The sequence below is a fragment of the Austrofundulus limnaeus genome, unplaced genomic scaffold (assembly GCF_001266775.1).
Source record: "Austrofundulus limnaeus strain Quisiro unplaced genomic scaffold, Austrofundulus_limnaeus-1.0 Scaffold359, whole genome shotgun sequence".
NCBI classification, from domain to species: Eukaryota; Metazoa; Chordata; class Actinopteri; order Cyprinodontiformes; family Rivulidae; genus Austrofundulus; species Austrofundulus limnaeus.
Window position 1 is genome coordinate 326,615 of NW_013952761.1, and position 26,626 is coordinate 353,240.

General features: G+C 41.0%; 1 protein-coding gene across 5 annotated transcripts in view; it reads left to right on the forward strand.

Annotated features, from left to right (window-relative positions):
- The window catches only part of dachd (dachshund d), a 127,842-nt gene that overhangs the window by 41,472 nt on the left and 59,744 nt on the right, over positions 1-26,626 (forward strand). For all 5 annotated transcript variants that reach the window (XM_014023207.1, XM_014023205.1, XM_014023206.1 and 2 more), the window contains exon 2: positions 24,181-24,296. In XM_014023207.1, the coding sequence (XP_013878661.1) occupies positions 24,181-24,296 (116 nt within the window). The remainder of the gene's footprint in view (positions 1-24,180; positions 24,297-26,626) is intronic.

Sequence of the window (26,626 nt, forward strand, 5' to 3'; positions counted from 1 at the left end):
ATAACCATCTGTGACTCCTCTACTGCGTCGGTGCRTGCTGAAGGTGAGGGGAGATCCAGTGGGCAAAAAAATAAAAAATAAATAAAAAAGATCCGGTGGGCAAGTTCGTCGAAACGAGCACCGGACATTTGAAAAAAGGAGAAGTGTATTTCATCATCCATCTCCCACATCTGTTGAACTAACAAGCTAAACTCACAACTAGCAGTTTTTTAAGCAACTAGCAATTTACATGCTAAGCTATGCACGTGACGTATGCGGTGGGAGGGCAGAGGGAGGGATTACTATAATTTATCCCCMACGTCTTTTCCCAGTATAAACACTCAGTGCCGTCGGTAACATACGCGCAATTACGTCATCGCTGGGCCGCAGCCGCACGTCTTGCATGAAGTATAAACAAAGCTTGACTTTGGACGCCACTGTATTGAAGGAATTGATTGCAAAATCAAGTATGTTTTCTTAAACTAGGGAACAGATTACTAAACCATACACACTGTTTGCTAAGCTGAAGGAACTTTTTTCATGACCTCTATTTTTATTTTGACCCCTGGCACTTGGCAGGCTCCACATCATGCACTTTTTTTTAATGGCATTAATACAGAGGCACTGGTGACCTCTGAATCAAATATRTGGCCCTGTTGATGTAACACCACAGCAACTTAGCACTGTTCATTTATCTTTGTTTAGTCAGAGCTCTTCTAGCATATCCTTCACAAAAGGTGTGGAGCAATGCCAGAAATTGTAAGGCTCACCACATATTTCTGATGGCAATTAGCATGCATTCCGACCCACTGAGCCCCTCRCATAACAGCACAGTCCTTTACAGAGGCCAGAGTCTTTATCAGCACCCGGGTGTTAGGAGTCACTGCACATTTAGCTGACAGCAGATAATTTTTGTTTTTATACAGATGTCAGGCTGAAGTAGGTGGTGTTTTCCATTCTTACAGTGGTACTGTAGGCTCTCAGATTACAGAACACCTTTCGGTCTTATTTATAAGCCTATTTTCCTCTTCTTGTATCTCTTTATCTGCTATTTCTAGTTTGAAATAGGTCTGGCATTTAAAGTACTGTTAAAAWGTGTCATTCCTTAGAGGACAAATAACAACACTCCAGCAGCGCTGAATCCTGYATGCTTCTAAATTCTCACTGGATCTGTCAGCAGGAAGCAGGCAAGCAATTAATAAGCCTTATATCTCTAAGATCACAGCACAGCCAAATGGGAGAATAAAAAAAATTGAAGAGCCGTTCACAGGAAATTTCTGCAAATGTCTCTAAAGAAAGGAATTCCTTTGCCAACCAATGTTTAATCGTAGTAGCTTTGATTTTGATCAATATCATCAATGGCTACTGCTGCCATGCAGAATTTGATCCAAGAGCTTCATGCTAATATTCATGCCTGTGTCAGACACAATGTAATCTCTTCTCCTGGATCAATGGCTCTTTTCTATAGTCTCATCGCTTTTCCAGTGTAGGTAGTAACACTATTCTTGAACTGCTTAATTTGTAGCTAAAAAAAAAAGCTCTGAATAAGCTGACGTCTCAGTTAACRCTGTAATTAACATTCCAAACGTACAAACTCTGTTGAGATGAGTTGTCTCATCAGCCTAAAGTGGTTGACTATAAAATTGTTTACCAATACTTTTTAATGCAACAAATTAAAACRTTTCTCAAGAGTTCAGTGATTTAATCTCCAGAGTGCCCCAAAGTCAAAAGAAACTGTCTCTTTATGATTTTGTTGACATATTCAGGATGAGCTGAGGTTTCATCCCTCCCACCACACCCCCTTGTTGCATAAAGTAATATCTGCGTTTCTGGGGACACATTACAATAATGCATTAAGAAATCACATTAATAATGCACATATTTTTGTCATGTATTTATAACTATCCCCCAGACATCAACATGTCACAGTTGTTGTTAGATCCCCTTTGGTTTCAATTAAAAAATCTCGCTGAGGCAATAAAAATAGCCAATTAAACTGGAGCAGGCTCTTCGGAGGTACAATCGGTCTGATTCGATTAACCTTGAACATCAATTTGAGTTAAAAATAAGCTGAAATATATATTAATAACTGTCCACTATATTTTATGTTCAACTTTTACCTTTTTTGTACCACTCATTTCCTGCCATTTATTGATTTTTAATGCATTTCTTTAAAAAGACATAGACTTTGGTGCATTCTTGAGTTAGTGGCTCATCTTTAATAGCAGCGGCGTGTCAAGCATTTCTCATCACCACTTGTCTCGTCATCAGTTAATCCACCTGGTAAGAAGGAGCTGAGCATCCAGATGCTAAAAATATGCCTGACACTAATGTCACACCTTCTTGCCATTTCTAGCACCCAGTTCCCAAAGATCAGACTGCTGTGGGTGGGGGTTGGGAGATCTGGTCTTAGTAATTCTTTTATTAATGTGTAAACGGGGGTGAAAAAAAAAGTGCCATTGTTTTTTATCCACTCTGGCTAACATAGCACAGCAGTTGATACCACATAAGAGCTGAGAAATGGCCAATTCGTCTAACAGTCTGAATAATTTCACTCTTCAATRAAATGTTTCCAGACTCGAACCATTCAAATTGTCAGCTGGTCAGTTTTGAACGTCGTCTCCGGGTCTTTTTTCTGCGCACTCTTCTCGCCTTCTCCTTTTTCCCGGGCAGCGACGGCCGCCCTCCTCCTCCTCTCCTTGCGCCCTTGGCAAACGAAAGGTCAAAGACGCTGCAGTGATTAATGAGCGGTAGACTCTGGGATCTCTCTGTCAACCCCCCGCCAGTCCCCTCTTCCCAGCCCTGCCCTCCCCGCTCCTTGCATTATTTCATTTGCTAATCGTGCACAATACGACTTAGTTAGTGTGTTGCAGGGAAAACAGTTGGGATGTGTGTGTGGACACAAACGTCTGCTGAACTCCAATTTAAAGCGAGTGCATCATGGAGGAAGAGGACAACGAGAGTTTGTTTTCTTTTTATTTGGGTGTGGGGGGGGCAAAGAAAAGGTGGTGTAGTCTAAATGGTGGGACTTCCTCTCTGCTTTTCATCTCAAGATGTTGCTACCAGGTCTAATGATTTTACTAGGGTGCTCTTGGCATAAAAACTCTACTTCAGAAGCTCGGCGGTTTTACTGCGTAATTGAATGTGAGCGTCACAGCTCCTTTCACAGGATAGATGACACTTCATGGGATCAGACCAACTGTTTATTTGAAAAAGTAATGAAATATTTACTCTCCATTGCAGGACAGATTAGCAGCAGTAATTGACTGTGACAGAGGTCTGTGCACAAGTATGTGCGCATTTTTATCGTGCGACAGAGAGAGAGTGAGAGAGGAAAGAGAGAGAGAGAGAGAGAGAGAGAGAGAGAGATGGGGCAAGAGCAAGTTTGAGGGCCCCTCGTGTTTGAATGCAGATCTTCAGCACACAATGGGCCTGTTAGTGAGGCCGAATTTCTGCCTGTCACTTTCTCTCCACATGTTGCTTTTTCTTTCACAGATAAGTGGACCTAATGCTGAACAAATAGTGGAAATCAGAAGCCACTGAGAATCATTTGCCTCTCCTTTTCCCATGGCTCCCAAACAGACACACAGACAGAGGGAGTGATGATGAGAGAGGGCGCACACGGTGGAAAAGGAGAGGAAACAGTAGATATAAAAAAAGAAAGAAAAGGAAAAACTCAATGAGCAAAACAATTTTGTCACCACAAGCAGATCCAATTGAAAAGTCTCCTGGACGTGGAAGAGCCGGAGTTGTCAGATTGCGACGTAGCAGTGAATAGATCCGAGCAGACTAAATTGGCATCAGGTGTGGGCTTCCCCTGGCTGGTGATAGGCTCCCACATTGTGCTGGCGAGACATTTGGCCATTTTCAAATATAATGGGAGAAATGAATGCAAATGAGTGAGTGGACTGAAATGTATTTAAATGCAGATTGAATGGGGGCCTCTGCGTAGCGCCTGATAACAAGTTGCTTTAGGAGAAGGGCCATATTGTGTTGGATCATCCATCCAACCCCCACCACTCCGATCCCCACACCGACAGTCTTGTTCTCTCTCTCTCTCTGTTGCACTTGGGTTTCATAAGGGGCCATTGTTCCCAGGGTAAACTCTCTCAAAACTATTTACATTACTCATTTATTTGCATTTCAAATATTTTGGGTCCTTTATTCTTTCCGATACATAGCCTACACACATGCAGCATGCCGCCTTGTGCCATCCAGTAAAGCTATAATTGCGAAAGGACAGGGGTTTTGGCAGGAAAAAAGAGAGAAATCCAAAGGAAAAGGCCAGAAAAAGGAGGGGTTCAATCATTAATGATAATGTTGCTTATGTCTGTAGCCTCATTAGAAGCAGTATAGCAGCGAGGGGCATGTGTTTCACAAACACGTTCCCCCTGCCCACTGCCGGTTGAGCGCTAGCCCACGGCGATCCATCTTCTCAAACATCTCCTTCCCATATTTAAGGAGCTCTCGTTACAGTGTTTCCCGGACCTGTGAATTTATGGTGCACTCCAAGCGGTTAGCATAATCACTGGGAATGCAGTTGTTTCAGTGGGAATGTGGGAATTAGGGCAGGAAGAGGAAAAAAGGAGAGCATTTGGTGTGTTAATTGAATTTCATAAGAACAGCTTTGCCTTGTTCACAAAATGGAGATTTAGGATTTGCTTTAAGTTCTCTCTCAGTTTTCTGCTTTGCATTTTCTTTAAAGTTCTGTTTTTTTTTTGTTTTTTTCAAGCTTTGATGTTAGAGAAGAGTGATGGACTTATTTTTTTTTCTTCTTTTCTAATCGCACTAATAGAACAAGTGAAGAGCAACTAGAGGGTGTGTTCTCATCAAAAAGCTGCTTTTTTCCTCATCTGCATTTAAAATACAAATTTACATGCAATCAAATTTGATTAATTAGAGGTGCTAACCTCTGCCCATCTTGTGTGTTTATAATGCATCTCACATTTCAATGTCAACCATCCTACTTATTTGAACTTGTATTTTCTAGGAAGAAAAAAATGGTTTATTTTCAGCATTAAAAATAATACTTTATTATTTGACAGATTGGACCCTTGATAATAATGACAAGTCCTGACTTTAGGGTGTTTCCTTGAAAGAGACTCAGTAGTTATTGCGTAAATCCACATATTTTCAATTTAACAAAATAGCCTTTGGAATAAAAGTTATGTAAAGTTTGCCCTGTTAGCAAAGAGGTGGCAGCTGGGTTAGCGACTGCAGAGATGCTTCAGTGTCCAGAAGTTTCCATGCGGTGATTAATAGGAGAGGTAATGTAGTGGGGAAATGAGTAAACACTCCCTTGCTGCTGSCTTTGTGCTTCAATGGCTTGATGACAAGGGCAGAGCAAGGTGAGAATTAAACAGACCTGCAGAAGAAGAGAAAAAGGAAAAAAAAAACAGGGTGGGGGGGTAGCTGGTGGGAAGAATGAAGCATGACAGACCTGGCCGGTGAGTGGGAGTGAGGAAAAGGGCGACCGCGGGAAAAGAAAAAAGAAAAAAGAAGGCCGCCTTGACAAAAGTGGAAGTGGAAGTTTCTCCTGAAGAAGAATAATTAAATGTGCTCAAAGGAGGGCAGTTTTAATTTCACGTGTAAGGGGCTAAAGATTTCATTTAAAGGCGCAACAAGCGGAGAGGAGGTTAATAAGATGAACAAAGCAGGGAATGTGAGAACATACAGTGTGAGGAAGCATGCTGGACTTTCACCTGACACGTTTTTAATTATTGAACCTCTGATATTTCTTTGTTGAAAAGAAGGGGGCAAAAAAAAAGAGAGAGAGAGAAAAGATTAACTGATTAATGATCGCCGTAACCAATTATTCACTTACAGGRAAATAGATTTCACTTTGCCAGAGTAACACTTCTCTTCAGTGTTAAACAGCACACAGTGTGACATCGCCTCCAACACCAAAGCTAAAAGCTCTTGGTCGTGCTGCCTGTTTCAGCAGCTGCCTACTGGGAACACAACCAGAGCATTGCATAATGTCTCCTTCTAAAAAGAAAAAAAAAAACAGAAAAAGTGAACTTGCTTCTGTAGTTGAACGCATGATCTTGATCACTAAAATCTCATTCCATTAGTGTTATCTGTAGTTGATGTATCCCAATTATCATAATAAGATCAGCTTGGTCCCATCCTCCATTGGACTCCAGACTCTCTTACTGCTGCAAAATGATCAAAAGGACTTTGTGAACTAGACCCAGAGTCCCAGCTGTGGGCAGATTTGTTCAGTAGTGGTGGAAGAGAAACTTTAATTGAATATGATGTATTTCTTTTTCTTTTCCTTTTTTTTTTGAACTTTTGAGCTCAAGCTGCAAGAAGAGAACAAATGAACAAGAGACATGGYGAGTCGTCTTATCTCTGTGAGATATTGACCAGAAAATCACTGCGGTGCTGTTAAAAAACTGCTCYTCCTGTATGTGATTCCAGTAGCAGACTCAACAGGTCCTGATGCATGTCCACTGCTCATCATTCGCTTCCATCCTCTCTTTATTGAATCYTAAATGTTGTCAGTGAAGAGCGTCAGAATGATTGTTGCACTTTAATCCCCAAAATCCCTTTTCTCTGCTGCCGCTACGTCACGCTGAACACACACTGTGTTTGACACTTATGCATTATATGTTTATCAGTCTCTAATGAAACACTGACAAGTTCCCTGCACAAGGGAGGCTGTGTTCCATTAATAGCCCTTAACGAACCTTGGGCACTCACAAAAAGACTGGTCCTATTGCAGCTGACAGCAGTGGGGCCCTCAGTCCTGGCCCCCTGGAGAGKGAAGATATTAAGTGTTAGCAACGTCTGCGCTCCCTCTTTCAATCTTTCTTTCCCCCTTCACTCCTCCTCCTCTTCTCCCTCCTTCTATATGCATCTATCTCCCTTGGAAGTAAAAGGTGTCTCATTCCATTTCTTCAACCACATGTTACTTGACCACGGTGTTTAGCATTGAGCCTGACAAAGAGAATTGTGTCAGTTAATTTGTCAGGGACCATTTGTGATTGATTTCTTCATCTAGGCTTCAACAAATGTTTGTACTGTGATGACTCCCCTGAACCATAATTTACTCTCACTGCAAAATTAAACTCCAACCTCTAATCACACAAACATGTACAGTCCATTAGAAAAACGGTGACCATGCTTTTATATAATTGTCAAGCGGCTTTGCAAACTTTATTATTCACTCTAGGTTAATAGGTTGTGCAGTGTCAACAGAAGGTGATGGTTTGGGCTTTATTGTAATAACCACAGAAGAAGTTATTGCAGTCTTGAAAATGAATAATACACTGATGGAAAAGAAAGAAGTAGATATCACTGAAATGCATTGGAAAAAAAAAACAACTGAAAAGACAGACTAAGCTATTTGGCAAAATTTGTATTTGGTAAGCCTAATTACAACCTCATTTTTTAAAACAAATAATAACAATGAAATGATGTGCGTACTTTATAAATCCATATTTTATCACAGCAGAACAGTAAAAATCAAAGCTAAACGATTGAACGCTTCATTTAGAAAAAATACTATTTACATTATATATATATTTTGCATTTTCTGACAGCAACTCATTTAAAAAAATTTTGGATGGGGCAGCAAATGTCTGTACAATTAGTATGAATAAGAAACACCTGAAGGATCATTTTACAAAAAAGAATGAGTTGACTTAAAACAGGCCGGTAAGAGTACTGGGTATAAAAACACAGTTTAGAAAGGGTAAATATGAGCTACAGTTTACCAGTCTGAAAATTGTGGAACTAWTTCAAATTATTGTGTCTAAATGGGAAATTGGGGAGACTTTAAATACCCCCATCTTCTACAATTCAAATATCATCAAAACAATAAAAAAAATCTGTGAGCGGAATACAAGAGTCAATATTGGGTGCTCTCAGGTGTCACTGCTTTAAAAAAACATATCTGATACTGTTGCAAACATCACAGCATAGGCTCAGTAACACTTTTACAAATAGTTGTTTGTAAACACATTACACCTTGCTATCCACAAATGTTGGCTAAAAACTCTATGATGCAATGAAAAAGCAAAATATGAATACTCTCCAGAAATGTTGCCGTTTTTCTGGTCTATAAACTGAGGCAAAGTGAAAAAAAAAGTTTTTCTGTTGTTCTGTGGTCAGATAAATTCTTGAACCCACAAATACTGTGTTGGTTGTACTGAAGAGAGAAAGGGCCATCCAGCCTGTTRTCAGCACACTGTTCCAAAGTCTGCCTCTCTGATGGYATAGAGGTACATTTATGCTTATAGCACAGGTATCTTACATGGATGCTTAACATTAGTAAACATGTCCCGGGYACAAATTTAGAAAATGWKTAGATGCCATAAAATTYTAAATTACCTTGGGCTTTATGGGTAAGTTTTCAGGTAAACAAATGAYATCTTTACTATGTTCAGTTGGGAAAAAATAAAAACACTTCTCTTCAAACAAGAATGCAGATATCCAGCTTCTTCTTCTTATCCAGGGTTGGGTCGTGGGTGCAGCAGCYTAAGCAGWGGAGCCCAGACTTCCCTCTCTCCAGCCACCTGGGCCAACTGCTCTGGGGACCTCCTGAGGAGTTCCCAGACCAGTCTAGAAACATAGTCCCTTCAGCATGTCTTGGTAGGTCTCCTCCCAGTGGGACATGCCTAGAACACCTCACCAAAGAGGCGTCCAGGAGGCATCCTAAACAGAWGCCAGAGCCACCTCAACTGGCTCCTCTTGACGYGGAGGAGCAGTGGCTCTAATCTGAGTCTTTCCCACATGACTGAACTTCTCACCCTATCTCTAAGGGAGAGCCCAGACACCCTGCAGARGAAACTAATTTCTGCCGCTTTTATCCACGATCTCTTTCTTTCAGTCACTACCMAAAGCTTGTGGCCATAGATSAGKGTAGGAACRTAGATGACCGGTAAATCGAGCTTCACCATGACAGATCAGTTCATCACTGCATCGCTGCAGACACAGCACCAATCCGCTAAACAATCTCCTGCTCTATTATTCYCTCATTCGTGAACAAGACCCCGAGATAYTTAAAYTTCTCCACTTGGGGAAGGACCTCTTCCCACGACCTGGAGAAGGYACATTACCCTTTTCCGGCTTAAGACCATGGGCTCAGATTTGGAGGCACTGATCCTCATCCCAGCCGCTTCACCACGATCTGATGAAGCCAATAGGAACATATCATCTGCAAAAAGCAGAGAGACAATCCTAAGACCCCCAAAACRGATCCCCTCAATACTTTAGYTGTGCCTAGAAATTCTGTCCATAAAGGTTRTGAACAGAATAAGTGACAAAGGGCAACCTTGGTGGAGCCCAACTCTCACTAGAAACAAGTCCGATTTACTACCGGCAATGTGGAACAAGCTCTGGCACTGGTCGTACAGGGACCTAACAGCCCGTATTAATGGGCYTGGTACCCCATACTCCCRGAGTACMCCCCACAGGACTCCTCRAGGGACACGGTTGAACGCCTTCTCCAAGTCCACAAAACACAYGWAGACTGGTTGAGGAAACTCCCATGCACCCTCAAGGACCCTAGGTATAGGGCAACTGATTTCAAGTCAAAACCATAAAAATGCAATCATCATCTATTAATCATTATATTAATTGTTACCAACTAAATCCAACAATTAATCATAATTAATTGTTTTGCCAYTATCACCCAACCCTATGGAAAGCCTATTACACCTGTGCTTGCACGGACCTCTATGAAACTTTTGAGATTGGAGTTGTTTTAAATGTCATTAGCTTATCAGTCCCATCAGAATTAAGCTCTTTTTCTCCAAACAGGTTTTTCCAAAAGCTTTCTACAACAGGTAAGGTATAAACAGAACCATGGTTTCAAAAGATMTGGACTACCGACCTATATGGAAATATTGTCATTACTGTCAAGATATAATGTTTTTAATTAGTCACACCTATTTTCTTTAAAACTGCCACTAATTTACCAAAACAATACTGACATACTCTGTAATTACGAAAGAAATTAAACCCTTGTTGCAAAYGAATTTCAGTTATTTTTCGCCTCAGATTTCCTCTAAAAAGCAGCATCTCCCACAAGCTGCCTGTGATCTYTCTATTAGAATGTGACAAAACATTTGGTCTCACCAGAAATAATGGTCTGTAACATCCTCTAAAGTGATTCACAGTTTATTTGCACGTCCGTCGGCGTGTTGAACAAGGGGCTTACGAGCGCATCACACATATGGATAATTTTAAGCAGATGCATCTGGCGTGGCTACCATGCCATGATTAGTTTCCAGAGCATTTGTGAGAGTGTAAACCATTGGCGACACGGATGAAATATAGCCCAGGTTCACAGGGAGTGCACAGAGAAGAAATGTTCCCCCATCTGTAATACACTGTGTAGACTAATATCAGCTCCTTTTCTCTGATATTGCAGTGAGATATCGATCTGGTAAAATTGTCCCATATTGGAGCTGTCTGTTGTGATATTCATCATGCTGTCACCTCTCCCCAGCACCTGCGCGTTATTAGAAACCCGGGTTTGAAGAGGTTGAAGGGTTTTAGTCTCCGAGATGTAGCAAACAATTCATCACGAGCGAGAGAGAGAAAAGAGGGAGAGAAAAGAATTCAGGTGAGCCGATGCTTGGCTGAGATTTATGTCTAGTCAAGCTGCACATTAAGAATTATATCATCAAGCGCGAGCACACCGGCAGCTTCACTGCTATCTGCTGAGCTGGCCTATTTGCTTTCCTGCCAGCCTTAAATGGAGTTTTAGCTGCTGCGAGAAATCTGAAGCCTAACAGGATGCAGCGTCTCACCCAAACAGAGTTATTTGTAAAAGGCAGTATGTTGAAAGCGGCTGTCGTGTGTCTTGGGTACGCCTGACGTTTTATTTTGCTCTCTGTGCCAATCACCGATGAGACATAAAGCTTGTAACTGCCACCTTCAAGTYTGGCCTGCTGCAGGGTGGGACTCTTGTTTGAGGTCTTGTTATTTCCTCTTTCTGCCGGCACTCCGCGATTCCTCCGGAAGGATCAGAGAGATGTACACAGACAGAATCCAATTCTTCTGTGTCTCGTCGAGGAGTCGGGCTTTGATTTGTCTTTAACTCAGTACAAATGCTCGTCTGGGAATGCGCAGGCTGGGGGCTCCCTCTGAAGTTTTTTTCTTTTTCTCTCTCTTTGCGAGGTGTGTGAGCTTGGTTCTGCTCAGTTAGTCACAATGTTGTTGTTGTTATTTTTTTTTTAAAGCAGCATTTAAAAAGCACAGCTGGCCAAATTGATCAGGGATTGCATTGGAGTGAACTTGTGGTGCATAAACAGGTCTGCTCATTTCTAAACATGCAAACACTCTCATGGCACTCAAGGGACGCCAACCAGCGAGAGCCAGACCTGAGCCCTAACCTTTCTATGTATACAGAGATAGAGAAGGAGAACCAGAACACTTTTTTTCTGATTAAAAAACATTTATTTTTCTCCCCAAATCATTTTAGGACTTCTCAAAGCATTTACATATAATTATTTATCAAAAAAAGAGAGAACACTAGAAAAAAAGAAGAACAAGTAGGTTATTTTTGTTTAAAGTTTCACACAGGATTCCAGTCCTCAGCGCAATTAATGCTAATCACCACGGACTTCCTGTTTTTCTGAAACTTGGACTGTTTGTGAGCGGGGTTTTTTTATGCTCTGTCTCTCCACCCTCTTTTCCTTGCACTCTCTTCCTCTACCATGTTAGGCCCTGTGTCTCCTCATGCTATGATTACATCACCCTTTTGTGTCTTTTGTGTCCATTTGGACCAGAAATTAATCACATCCGACAATCTGGTTGTACTACTCTCAAAGCTCAAACACTTTAGAGCCACATATATATATATATATATATATATGGAAAATGATGAAGGGATGGAGTGAGTGAGATCAAGCGTATCGAACATGTTCAATGCTCTTATTATTTGTAGAGTACAGTGTATTAATTGCTTATCGGTTTTTGATTTTGGAGTCATTTAGTCAATCGAACGCATAATTTTCACAGCCATTGTTCTTTGGGGTTTGTTAATTGTCGCCCTGCTGGCAGAATTAAAAGCAAATTAAAAGCCTTAACTGTTGACTCCATCTGAAGTCTCTCTCCACAACAATTTCACAAAACAATAGGGAGGATTAATGAAAATGCAGCTTGATTTCTGTTCTCCAAAGCTTTTGCAATGGGGGGAACCAATTAACTACCCTTCAGGATGACTTTCACTTCTAACTGCCGGTCTGTTCCGCTGCCAGAAACCAGGATTAATTCTCAATTAATCCCTCCACCAGAACAACTCTGGCTTTGTCTGCTGGGGAGGACATGAGCGTACAACACTGAGGTTTTACCCCAAGCCTGTTTTGCTGAAAGAACTCCACCCCTCCTAAGATTGATACACCCTGTAGACTGGCTCTTCTCAAGCTGAAAATAAGAGCCATTAAAAGGGAATGGTTGACAATGATTTTTGTTTTAGGATTTTGGGCTTTATTAGCCATGCATATTAATGAGTCAATTAATTCCATTCGTCCTCGCAAGTGGTCTGTTTGTTTTTKCGCCTGACCTTTTATCTTAGATACTTTCACGCTCCGATTGCTTTAAGCACTTACTCCATACTGGGTTTCCCATCGCCTCATGTCCAAAAAGGGGAGTTATTTTTTTATGTGTTTAGGACTAAGATTCTCCTCCACTTCATTGTTTTTTCTCCATTTTTGCCACTTTCATCTATCCACTCTCCCTTTTGCTCTATCTTTCATCTGTCAGAATGCCTGCTGGATGTATTCTTCTTTAAATGTGACAGGAAATATGCTATTATAGAATGCAGAATATTTGCCTGATGGGATTTGCAATAAAATTACAGCAGTTCTCTTCCATTAGGATCTCTACACCCCCCCCCCCCCCCCCATCTAATTTATGATTACCCTGGCAAAAAAAAAAGACACGTTATATACATAAAGACTAAAGTAGCCCCAGTGCACATTTAGCTCGTCCTGCTTTCAAAKTTAGTTGGGAGGACAGKAGAAATAATTGAAAAGTGCAGCTGGACTGTGTACAATCTTGTAAGGGATGCCTAGAAAATGAGATTAATCAGTGCACAGACATTGTGGGGAAAAGTTTGCAGTGAATGCCTGACAGTTGTGCTCTTTCTCTCATTTCAAATGTTGGCAGGCTAGCAGGCAGCTCCAAGGGAAATGCGCTCCTTTCATACTTGAGTAATTGATGAATTGTATGCAATATGCAAATGAGAATCCATAAATCTTATGAATGACAGCTTAATTTATGTGAGCCTTAATGAATGCAGGATTAGATTTTAATTAAATATCCTCAAAGGCACCCTGACTGGGTAAGTTTTTAAAGCCTTGTTTTGAAGACTTGTTTCATATGCATCGCAGTTCATGAAAAAAAGAGATCAGTGCGCGAGTGGCTTAGATGAAATTTTCCTCGCAGTTTCAAGATAAGACCTGCGCTGTTTTGCTTAACCAAAGGCACTTGCAATTAATAAATAGTAGAGCAAAATCATATCTACCAATCTCATTTAGGCTTTCCTGGAACTGCTCATTCTCATACATTTGATTAACTGCATTTACTTGAAGCGCTATCTGATTTCTAACATTTGGTACAGTATCTTTTTAATTAAGAGAATCATCCATTAGGCATGGAAAAGTCAACCAATTAGGCTTTCCTCATCAGTTCCCGTGATGTGGGAAGCCTGCTTACTCATTATCAGGCTCTGTTGATGTGATACTAAACAATCTCCGACTCTGTAGTTATGGGACATACAATTATGAAATCAGCTTTTAACATTAATGATGCATGGGAATAATCAGCAATTTATCGTGTTTTAGATCTTTTATAGATTCTATTTCACAGCTGAGAGGCTTCAAACGCCTCTAATGTAACGTGATTAGGAGACGAAGTTCCTTGAGCCGCTGTAGGAGTGGATTGCTCCGAAAGCCTTTGATGACACAGACTTGGAGGGGACTCTGACTGGCTCCCAGTTCCTCTGTACCATCACATGGTCCTGACCCAGTGTGGCTCTAATCACGGCTGAGCCCCGACAAAGGCACCAGGAAGGCACCCGCTCTCCCAACTACTGCTGATCTCAACCCTGCACATTAGTCCGCCCGGGGATCAGAGAACAGACAGCAGTTTAAAGGGGGGTTTAGAGGGGATTGATGCTAACTCTCTCCCGCCTTTGATTTCACACCATTTGATCTGTGATATATTGTTCCGTAACAAAGCTTCACAGTTTGCAGGGCGGATGCAGCTGTTTCTAACCCTAATAAATAAAAGTGTGTTTTTCCTTTCTCCCCTGCACTCACAAACTTGCTGTAATCCGGCTATCTCGATCAGATAAGAGCGATGTGGCTACCTGTGCGAGGCAGTGTTTGACAGGTGCAAGGGGGAAACTGATTGAGATAATCCAAGAATAGGTTCAATGCAAATACAGATACAAGATCAGGGGAAGAATAGATGGATGCATGAAAAAGATGGATGAGTAAATTCATTCTCATGTATCACACTGTGACTCTGAGATTACGATCATCACGATGAATAGACTGCCAAGGTCAGCAGGAAGTATAAATCATCTTTTTTTATTTTTTGTTGAAGACWACATATATGCTAACCTTTTTTCCCGTTTTGTTTAGTCTGATTTATTATCACTGCCTTTAATGACATGTAAGGACAATTAATAATTTTATTTACAAATGACATGAATTTCTCTGTTTATAAAATGTTTAAATAGAAGTATAAAAAATACACAGTTTAAATAAAGACAATGTTCAATATAACAACTAAAAAAAGAGTTAATTTAAAAATGCTACACTAAGTCTTATCACTACTTAGATATTTTGGATCTGAAAATTACATTTTTTTACAAAGTAATTTTTAAACAAAAATTTAGTTTGTGCTCACATTATGTTTGTGGACCTCTCTCAGCTACTACCACACAATATCTATAAAATTACCTGAGATTAATCATTTCTGTATTTGCTAATGTCAGTTAGCCATCTTGAATCCTGTTGAAAAGTAAATCACTTGTAGATGCAAAGTCATTGATTACTTTCTTATAATTTCATTAAACTCTGTCCGATAATTATTGAAATATTTTGCTAACAGACAGGCATAGATGACTCCAACAAGTAATGTCAACATTTTCAACAAAAAAAATTGGTGTAATCTTTTACTGCTAAACTATATATTGTCGACAACTCACAGCTACTACCATACAACATTTTTACTCAATACCTGTAAAATGAATTAATTTCTAGCCTGTTGTTGCAAAAGTTGATTAGCTGTGGTGTTCATTGTTAATTAAATTGGCTTCAAAGTTTTGTCAAGTGCATATGTAAATCTGAAGATTGCTTGATAAGTGTTTTATTAAAATGGTCACACTGGGTYATAACATACTTTGGTAATAGTCAAACACACACAAGCTTGTCTTTCCATCTTCACAGGGATGTTCCATTGACTTTCATTCATTTTTCATTCATTTCCATAACCTAAATTTGACACTTATATGACAAAAGGCCCAACTACTCTAATCAGTACCAGTACCTACCTAATCCTAATCCCAGCCCAAAAGCATAATTTGAATTTATGGGGCCAGGGCTGTGGGCCTCATAAGGACCGGTGTAGTAGTGTAATTTGGAAAGATTAAACTTGCAAGGTAACAAATGCTTGAACACGCACACAAATAACAATTATATATATTATATTATAGATTATATTATTCCTATTACTATGGATGAAAAAAATGTATTTGTTTCTTTTATTTCGGCTAATACAGAAAATGATGTTGTCTGTCCTCTTGTAGTTGTTGACATTTCTCCTATATTTGCCATAACTGGTCTTACATCGGCTGATTGGTTTGGGAGCCAGAGAGCAAAGACATGCTAATCAGATACTAATTATTTGGGCATATATGTTATTATTTTGAATGCATTGGTTCATTTTACTCTACAGTCTCATTTAACCATTTTCTTTCACAATAAAACTTGCTTGCTGTTACTTTTTTCTTGAAAAGCACTGATGACTTTCTAAAGTTTGTTTTGTGTTCAAAGTTAAAACATTTCATTGTATCCTTTCAATCAGCGCTCTTTTCTCACCAGTGGGGATTTTAAATTAGCTGAAAAACACCACCAACATGTTATCCCTGTCTCTCAAACATAGTTAACCTCTTGGGGGAAATGTCTGCATATTTTTAACCCGTTTGATTGAAGCAAATAAAAATAATAATATAAAAAAAATAAAGGAAACTAGAAGCTCAGCACATTCAGGCCCCCTGATGGTCTCAGGTAGTGATGTGGGGAGTGAGGGGGATCTGAAATTCTGCCTGACCTGGCACTTAAAAGGTAAGAAGCTGTTTTGTTTTATCAATAAGACCTTGTTTATATGGCTGGTCACCACCCCAGCAAACCAATCAATGGGGCATGTGCTGCTATCGCGGTGAGAGAAATGAAAAATAAACCCCAGATAATCCTTCAGTTAAAAGGTTACTCGGGGCGTTAAAAGCTATTTTGTTAATTTATTTACTCTCTGCACCAGAGAGATAAAGAAAAGGAACAATTAGGGAATTCTAGGTGAGAGATTTTAAAAGGGCAATGACATTGGGTTAATATTTTATAAGGCCTGATTGGCAGAGACCTAAGGAGGCCTTTTGTTTACCCAAGCCCCAGACGAATGATTCACTCGCTTGTTTTGGCCAGCTGGGCGGAAATGGAATAAATATCTTCATCCTTACCTTTTAGAAACGTCAAACAAAAGGCTGCGATAAAAGGTTAATGGCTCAATCATAACCACCGGAAAAAAAATATTATGCTCTTTCTCTGCAAACTAGAACCGCTGCGGATATTATCAGGTTGAATTCCTGAAGATATTTGAAGATAGCTAGTGCAGATGATTTTTTTTATTTTTAATGTGTAACTAAATCCACTAAGGGAGTGTGCTCACTTGGGCTAAACATTGCATTTGTGGTTTCAATTGATTTATAACAGATCATAATCACTGCATTAACAGCGTTCTGGGTAATAAGATCTCAGTCGCTGCTTCCGTCATCAGAAGCCTCGTCATTAGGCCCTGATGGTGAGTTGTCAGAATGTTACCGTGAGATCAAAGCTATTCCAATATCTAATGCAATATCATACCTTTTATTATTCCTATCACATTGTGTTGGCTTCCTGTAAACGGGGTGAGAAYGTGAATTTAATTATTGTGCTTTTATTGCATTGTAGTGCTGAAATTGGACTCGTGTGGAGTGTGTTGTTGGGCCCTGTGTAATCTGATTGCCCGCGCTGCGTAGTGAGTTGGATAGTATCAGATTCCAGCCGACTCTGCTGGGTCAACACACGGCCGGGCCATTAAAGGAAGTCTGGTTCAGGGAAAGTTCACCACTATTTTCTTTTCACCATGGCTGCAAAACAAGAAAGAGAGAATAGATCTGTAACATATTTGTGGCTCTGGCCCAAAGCTGGTGGGGCCTGTTTTGTTTCCCTAATGAAATCCAGAGATATGAGGGGCCCGATTGTTTTTAGTATAAAGACAAACAAAACATGAAACTAAGTTTTCTTTTTTGGATCACTGACCTTTGAAACAGAAATATTATTGTCCAAACAAGGTTCAGTATGAAACCAAAAGGTTATTTTGTGCTAAACATTTAAACACAAGAAAGAAAGCAAATAAAAAATGTTCCAAAAATTCCAATCATGAATCCAGTTGCGCTATCTTTTACTGCAATAATGCCCTAGTTTAGTGCAGTTTCTGTGCCAGGCTATTTAGGGAATCAGCATCTGCTGCTTGATAAATAGTCTGGCTTTGTCTTTTAGGCCAGGYTGAGTTTCTCTCTGGACCCAGCTCTTTAGCTTGGATGACTCTAACCATCATAGGTCTGTGTGGATGATATCGTTCACACCTCAATAATGGCATTTCAGGGCACCAAATGCCAGCCATACTGTTAAGTTAAATTATTCCTGCATCACCTCCACTGCATAAAACATAGCAAATAAGGAAAATGGCATTGCTTCCTTTAAACACACTGCATGCCATTTCCGCAAATTTAGACATCAGCTCAGTCATAAGGAAAGGAGWCAGAAAAAATATTTCTGTGAGCCCTTCCTGTTGCTCAGAGGTTCCTCAGTTCAAAGCATTTCAGTTGCAGTATTGCTTTCATGGCGGCTAGTGTTATTTGTTTGGAGAGAGCAGCTGAAATGCTATCCCTAACACACAGACATATTCTTCCTGCAGCCTATCTAAACATTACTTATACCTAACTGGGCTTTTGTGTGGGGGTTCACATCCTTTGACATGATCTGAGGTTGATGTGACATTTCTTTGTCCATTCGAGTGCATTTTTTTTTCACTTTTAGTATTGTTAGTAAAAAAAGGCTTTTACCCATCACATACTCTCTATTGAGGTCTTTCATAAATAATTCAGCTAGAGTACAAGTGAAAGTGATGACAGCAAAACTGTCTGCGATCTCGCCCTCTCATAAGATCAAAGAGGTGCTTCTATAGGAATCGGAATAACATTTACAGATTTTCTAAGGTTGAATGGGCATTCTTTTCTTTTTTGCTCCCTCCCCTTCTCCTTGCCTTTCCCATTGCCCCCTTAGTTTCTGTCATTTGCACTCCCTCCTGATAGTTCTGTCAAGTCTCTTGTGTGTTTCCCCTCCAAAGGGACACAGTTAGGTGAAAGTCTGCTTTTAGTCTTAAAACCTCCAGAGCCAGTATATGAGAGAGTCAGCACATTCAGACAGAGTGAGTGCACTCTATTAGCAGTAGTGAGGTAAATAAACCTCACAAGACATGGCTGAATAAATTCAGCTACTAAGGCAGCTGCTAAGGCCACAGCAACTCTCTTTAGATACTGCCTTTGGGAAATGTAGTGAAATGTACTGTAACACAAACAGCCTCATGCACTGTACTGACAAAGTCCTTAATACGACTTTACTGCTTGAATATCTACTTTGGGTTCTATTTTTTGGAGACAGTTAAGCATAATTTGGAATAGAGTAAGGGAATTCAAATTTGTAAAATAATCCCAAAGTGTCTCTTTGATCTGCATATCAAAGATACAAAAGGCTGCTGTTAAAAATTCCRCGTACATAATAAAACCCTTTAAAAGCCTTTTATTACCAGCTGTCAAAGATTCCTTTAACATAAACAAACACAGTATGTTTAACAAGATTTAGGTGTGCCATAACCTTGTCTAGCTTACTACAGACATATTGATACATTTTTTGTCTTGGTCAAGTTGGTGTTGATATCATTTTTTTTGGTCACTTCAGTAGAAAACAAAACTAAATATTAGTTTTTTTAATTTATTTCTTCATCATCAGTGACATTTTTTAAGTGAAGAGAAAATAGAGACAGATATCAAAGGTAATATTTCCGGAATAACATTGCTCAAACTAGCTGTAGTTTAAAATACACCCTGTAAAAGTTTATTTGATAGGACCAACTCGCCCTTTCAGCCACTTCACAAAAATAATTGAAACGGCTCGGCTATTAGCAGAAACATGCAAATTCTAAGGTTAGGGTTATATTGTTGGGGTAAGGAATGAAATGAAATTTGTTCAAACTTTGTTTAAACTGATACATTTGCTCTTTGTATAGACCAGTATCAGAAATTCTTAACAAACAACTTGGATACTTTTGCCACATCAATAAATGGGAATAATGTTGCCAATGACAACTAACCAAAATTTGAAGAACCAGTTTAGACTATTGTTGTGTTCCATTTACTTCTAAAGTCAAAACTCAAATCTGGGAATGATGCCAAACCCTACTTAACAGTACTCAAGTTGCAAGTCAGACAAATGGTAGAATTTTTGACCACTTGTATCTGGGATCTTGTTCTTCCGGCCACTACCCAAAGCTTGTGACCATAGATGAGGGTAGGAGCAAAGACCGACTGGTAAATCAAGAGCTTCGCCTTTTGGCTCAGCTTTTGCTTCAACCATGACATATTGGTACAGCTCCTGCATCACTTCAAATGCAGCACCAATCTGCCTATTGATTTTCCGCTCCATTATTCTCTCATTTGTGAACAATATCCCAAGATACTTAAAATCCTCCACTTGGGGTAGGACCTCTTCCCCAACCCTGAGGAGGCACTCTACCCTTTTCCAGCTCAAGACTATAGTCTCACATTTGGAGGCACCATCTTCATTCCGGCCGCTTCACACTCAGCTGCAAACCGCTCCAGGGAGCACTGGAGATCACAATCTGATGAAGCCAGTAGGACCACATCATCTGAAAAAAGCGGAAATGTGATCATAAAGTCACCAAACGGATCCCCTCAAACACCTTGACTGCACCTAGAAATTCTGTCCATGAAAGTTATGGCCAGAATCAGTGATGAAGGGCAATCTTGGCAGAGTCCAGCTCTCACTGGAAATGAGCCTGACATTACCGGCAATGCAGACCAAGCTCTGACACCATTCATACAGGGACCTAACAGCCCATATCAAAGGGCTTGGTACCCCATGCTCCCGGAGTAACCCCCACAGGACTCCCCGAGGGACACGGTCGACTGCTTTCTCCAAGTCCATAAAACACGTAGACTGGTTGAGCGAAGTCCCATGCATCCTGCAGGACTCTGCTGAGGGTGTAAAACTGGCACAGTGTTCCACGACCAATATGAAAACCACACTGCTCTTCCTGAATCTGAGTGTCAACTATCCGATGGACCCTTCCTCTCCAGGACCCCTGAATAGACCTTAACAATGAGGCTGTGATCCCCCTATAGTTGGAACATACTCTGCGGTCCTCCATTTTAAATAGGGCGACCACCACCTTGATCTGCCAATCCAGGGGAACTGCCCTCAATGTCCTTGCTATGTTATAGAGTTGTGTCAACCAACGCAACCTGACAACATCCAGAGCCTTAAGGAACTCTGGGCAAATCTCATCCACCCGAGGCGCTTTGCCACCGAGGAGCTTTTTAACCACCTCGGTGACCTCAGCACCAGAGTTTGGAGAGTCTGCCCAGGGTCCTCAGGCTCTGCTTCCACATTGGAAGACGTGATAATGGTATTGAGGAGGTTTTTGAACTATTCTGCCCACCGACCCACAATGTCCTGAGCTGAGGTCAGCAGCGCACAATCCCCACCATAAACAGTGTTAGGGGTAAACAACTCCCCCACCCCGAGACATCGGATGGTGGAACAGAATCGCTTCGAAGCCGTATGGAAATCTTTTTCCATGGCCTCTCTGAACTCCTCCCATGCCCAAGTTTTTGCTTCTGTGACCACCTGAGCCACAATCTGCTTGGACTGCTGGTACCCATCAGCTGCTTCCAGAGTCACAGGCCAAAAATACCGGATAGGCGTCCTTCTTCAACCTGACAGCATCCCTCACCACCGGTGTCCACCAGCTGGTTCAAGGGTTTCTGCCACGACAGTCACCGGTTTGCCAAATTGACAGTAGAGGCACGGAACATGGCCCGCTCTGACTCAATGTCCGCCACCTTCCCCGGAACATGTTCAAAGTTCTACCGGAGGTGTGAGTTGAAGCTCAGTCTGACGGGAGACTTTGYCAGACGTTCCCAGCAGACCCTTACTATACGATCGGGACTGTCAGGTGTTACCGACATTCTACCCCACAATCAGAGCCAACTCACCACCAGGTAGTGGTCAGTTGACAGCTCTGCCCCTCTCTTCACCCAAGTGTCCGAGACATGTAGCTACAGATCAGATGAAACAACAACAAATTTGATCAATGAACTGCGGCCTAGATTGTCCTGGTGCCAAGAGCACATATGGACACCATTATGCTAGGTTCAAACAGGATGTTTGTTATGGTCAATCCATGATGAACACAAAAATCCAATAAAAAATGCTGCTCTTGTTCATGGGGGGGGGGGGGGGGGGGCATCCCACCCAACCACACCCCTCCAGGTCTCACCGTCATTGCCCGTGTGAGTGTTGAAGTTCCCCAGCAGAACAAGGGAGTCCCCATCAAGAGCGCTCTCCAGCACCCACTTCAAGGACTCCAAAAAGGGTGGGTAATCTGAACTATTGTTAGGCGCTAGGCACAAACAACAGTTAGGACCCGTCCCACACATGTAGACAGAGGGAGGCTACCCTCTTGTTCACCGGGCTGAACCCCAACGTACAGGCAAAAAGATGGGGGGAAATGAGTATGCCCACTCCTTCACTGTGCCTCTCAGCAGGGGCAACTCTAGAGTGAAAGTGTCCAACCCCTCTCAAGGAGACTAGTTCCAGAGCCAGAGCAGTGCATCRAGGTGAGTTCAAATATATYTCATCGGAATCTCTCAGCCTCACACACCAGCTAAGGCTCCTTCCACACCAGAGAGGTGACATTCCACGTCCCTAGAGCCAGCTTCTGTAGCTGAGGATCAGACCGCCAGGGTTCTCACGACTACAGCCCATCACACACTGCACTTGACCCCTTCGGCCCCTTCCACAGGTGGTGATCCCTTGGAAAGGGGGACCCATGTCTCCTCTTTGGGCTGTGGCCAGCCAGGCTCTATGGGTGAAAGCCTGGCCACCAGGCGCTCTGCATCATGCCCCACCTCTAGGCCTGTCTCCAGATTGGGGCTCCGGTGACCCGCGTCTRGGCAAAGGAACACTCAGTCCAATGTTGCCACTCATCATAAGCTGTCTTTGGGCTGTACTTTTTCTGATTCCTCACCAGTGACCTGTTTGCCTTGGGTGACCCTACCGGGGGCATGAAGCCCCTGACAATGTAGCTCCTAGGATCATTGGGACACTCAAATCTCTCCACCACAATAAAGTGGCAGCTCAGGGAGGTCAAAACAACTGTAGCTTTGTTTTATTTTACACTATTTGCCATTTAACCTTATCAGCACACAATTAAAGTTTAATAGCAGTAGAGCTAGGAAACCATGAGCAAAAGGTAGAAAAAAAAWAAATAAAACCATTAACAACAGGCCAACTAAGGTGTTATGTTAAACTTAACTTAAGCACTCCTAAGAAAATATATTTACATTTGTAACATAGCTCTGTAACTACATTCCACAACAATATAGTTAGAGAATAAGATATGTGTAAGGCCTGCACATAGAAGTTGGCATCTTCTCAATGAAAGGGTACAGGTTTGATTTTAACCTTGGCCATTTGCTACATGTTCTTATGCTTCATTGCATCTATCAAAATATGACACATAAATTTGCAAACTTCCTTTATTTGTCCATTTTTTATGTTTACAGTAAGCCGTAGATATCATGTTGCATTTTAAAGATAAATTTAAACAGGAACTTTGTATCCTGGCATGGCTTGAAATGGACTACAGTGTGAAATAATGTATGAAGCCAATATGTCACCTGTGTCAAGTCCCCATAATTCATCTTCAGCTGAGACAAGCAGCTCCTGCTTCATGAAGAATATGCCTCCACAGAATCTTGGCCCATTACACGCTCATTGTGTTTTTCTTTTTCACCCTATAGGCTTTTCTTTGTAACTATAAGCCAGCAAAGTAGGTATTGATTGAAACTCGAAGCTGTATTAATAAGTGAATGAGTAAGATGTGTAAAGAGTCAAGGGTGTATCTGCTTTGAAGGCCTTTTCTCCTCCACCATAATGTGGCACAGTCATTTATCACAGCTGGATCTGTGCCCCTCGTTTGGTGTAATAAAACTCCCCCATCAGAACCGTCCAACAGGTCTGAATCACTCTGTCACACCACCTTCCAGCTAAGGCACGCATTAAATCAAGCAAGCAGAACATTTCCTAAGGCAGCCATTGCCTTTTAATTTCCTGAAGAACCTTAAAATATCATTCATTACCAGAACTACACATATTTGGTTTTTAAAAGTCTCATAAATCAATAGTGGCCTGACTGCAATAATTATAACAAGTTAACATGTAATTTCCAGGCCGAGGGCCGAGCGCTGGATTTTAGCATATGCAAACGAGGCAATTCAAATAGTGTGGGGATATTAATACAGAGGAACAGGTAACGAGGTGCAGGTTATGAATTATGCATCAAAAAATGGTTGATCTTCAATAAAGGAAATGAATTCACCATGTAATCTAATTAGTTATGGAAGTCTATTATGTTGAGCTGCAGAAAGCAACTGTCCTTGAAAAGAAATTTATTTACAGTGCATGTTAGCTCTTTGGAATGGAATTGCATTCTGGAGAGCTCCAAATGTTAACACTCCCACCGCTGCCACCGCTGCCCACACAGCCCTCCCTCCCCCACCTTCTGCCTGTCTCCTCCTCATCTCTCAACCTGTTCTTCCCTCTTCTGTTGCAGCTCYAGACCCGGACGGCCTCCAAAGAGAACCCAGAGTGTGACATCGCCGGAGAACCCCCACATTATGCCCCACTCAGTCCCTGGACTCATGTCTCCTGGTATGATTCCTCCCACAGGTACGATTCGGTCTGTTTCAGTTGCGAAGACTCTGATTCACTTTGTCGTGTTTATTTTTTGTTTTCTTTTCGTCTCTGTTTTTCTCTCGCTCTCTCTCTCACACACACATATACAGCCTCCCTGCGAAAATCCTCCCTGCAGCTTGTCCTCGAAATGGCAACCAGTCCAAAGTGACACACGCACCCAACCCACCAGACACCAGCCGCTCACTAGTTTACGAAAAACAGATCCTCTGCTCAGCCACCAGCCCCCCCTCCAGAAACCAAGAGGGGTAGAATAAATTGGACTGGAGATCTTTTCTCTCAGATTATTCCAGTAGATGTTGCATTTTGCCTTGAGTGCATTCTAATTAGTGCGATTAAATCCACTCCGCTGCTATATGTACATAGGCGGTGGTGATGCTAAAGCAAGCTTATCACCACAAGAATCAACAACAAGCGTTTGTGCCCTAACTTAGCCCTGGGCCAAGTCTTATTGCAACTAATGCTTTTGTTCTATTTGTGGCTGGTTTTCATTGTGGGCACTTTGATGTTGGTGGCTCTAAGTGTTAGGATTTGCATATTTTGCTGTCCTTCTTGATATGTATTTAATGAATTTTTGCCATCCAAAGCAGCTCTTGGAATGCTCATCTGGTGTACAGTAGACGGTCTATTTAACCAAGCGTGAACTTTGCGGAGATAAACCACACAGAACAGATTTTCCATTTTGATACAGTATTTGCTTGCCATGATTTCAACAGACCTGCAATTATCTTAACAGGCACATTTTAATTACAGCTGCAAAAACAAAATGAGCTTTTTTTCCATCAAAGGCAACAAAGGAGCAACCCTGAGTACAATATTAAACTTAGGTCCATCCACGTGTTTAATACAGTAGAAGCTCACAGCTCTGGCTCGTGCTTTGAACTCTGGGAGCAGACTGAGGTCACTGGCTATCTGCTCCATACTATAAAAGGCAAACTTAAAGGCCGAAGTGAAAACAGAAGGAGGACAATGATGAGAAAGACGTGTTATTTAGTAGAGCATAAAGCAACAGAAAGGCCTTTTGATATCGTCCCCCTTTAAGCCCAGAGCTACKCTGTGATCTTGACATTTAGCCGGGGTATTCAGTGGACAGAGATAAAGTAATTGAGGTTTTTTTTGGATTTCTTCGCAACTTCCATAGGCTTTCTAATTGTAGTAAAGCAGAAATTTTCATTAGCATGTTTGTGTGTTGTAGTCAAAWCCTTTATTGTTTTGATGAAAGAATTAAGCATTAAGTGTCAAATAAATTTGAGAATGCGACCGACTGGTAATTAAGTGTAATTGACCACATACAAGTTAGCACCTAAGTAGATGACTAATTCTTTAATTCCAAATGTTTTGACTGATGATTGAAAAAAAGCAACACTTAGAAATCATCTTAAGTTGTTTTACTATCTTGTCATGTTACAGTAGTGCATTTTTTTTCCTGATAAATTCCTTACTTGCACTCACAAATTGAAAGTGGATGGATGGTTTGTCCTAAACCTTTGTCAATTATTAGGATTATTTTTCTTATTGAGTTAATATGAACTACAGCAAAAAAAGAAAAAAAAATGAACTACAGCATTAGAACATGCAATTATTTATTCAGGAATATGTCCTGAAACATAAAGGAAGGAATGAATAAAAAGGTGCAATGAAAAATGTTGCCATTATTGTCCCAGAAGTTTCACAACAAAATGAAATTGTTTTGCTTTTTTGAAACAAAGCCGCCCGCTTCCGACAGTGGAAGTAGCCCGTCAAAATAAAATCTGATTGTTTAGTGCAATGTCTTGTGATTTAGTGGTTTAGTCCTTAGATGACATTTCGATTTAATTTGATTCCTGCATTGCATGACCTGTAACGTGACTGTTGTGCACACATACATTGTAATGATGATGTTCAAATCTATTGTGCAGGTCTAGTATGTTATAAATTTTCAATTTTTGTACAAATTAAATGACTGTTTCTTTGAAAATTATATGCAGAGAACTTTTTCAGAGGTGTTAGACAATGGGGACACAATGTGTGCATTTGTATGAAAGCATCAGGTTACCAATGTCAAGGCCCACATCATGCAATAATAAATATGTTTGTAGCAGGTGATCACCGCTCTTATATAGAAGCTGTTTTATTTAATTTGTTAAGTGGCACAACAGAAAAGAAACAGAAGATACTGTGTAAAGCACTTAAAGCAAAGCAAAGCAAGAATGATTAGTTCAGATGAAAAACTTGAGATCTGGTTTATGGTTTTTAAAAGTTTTCTTTTTCCAGTGATCAACAGCAACAGTGGAGAGCAAGAGGTGGATATATATATATATATATAC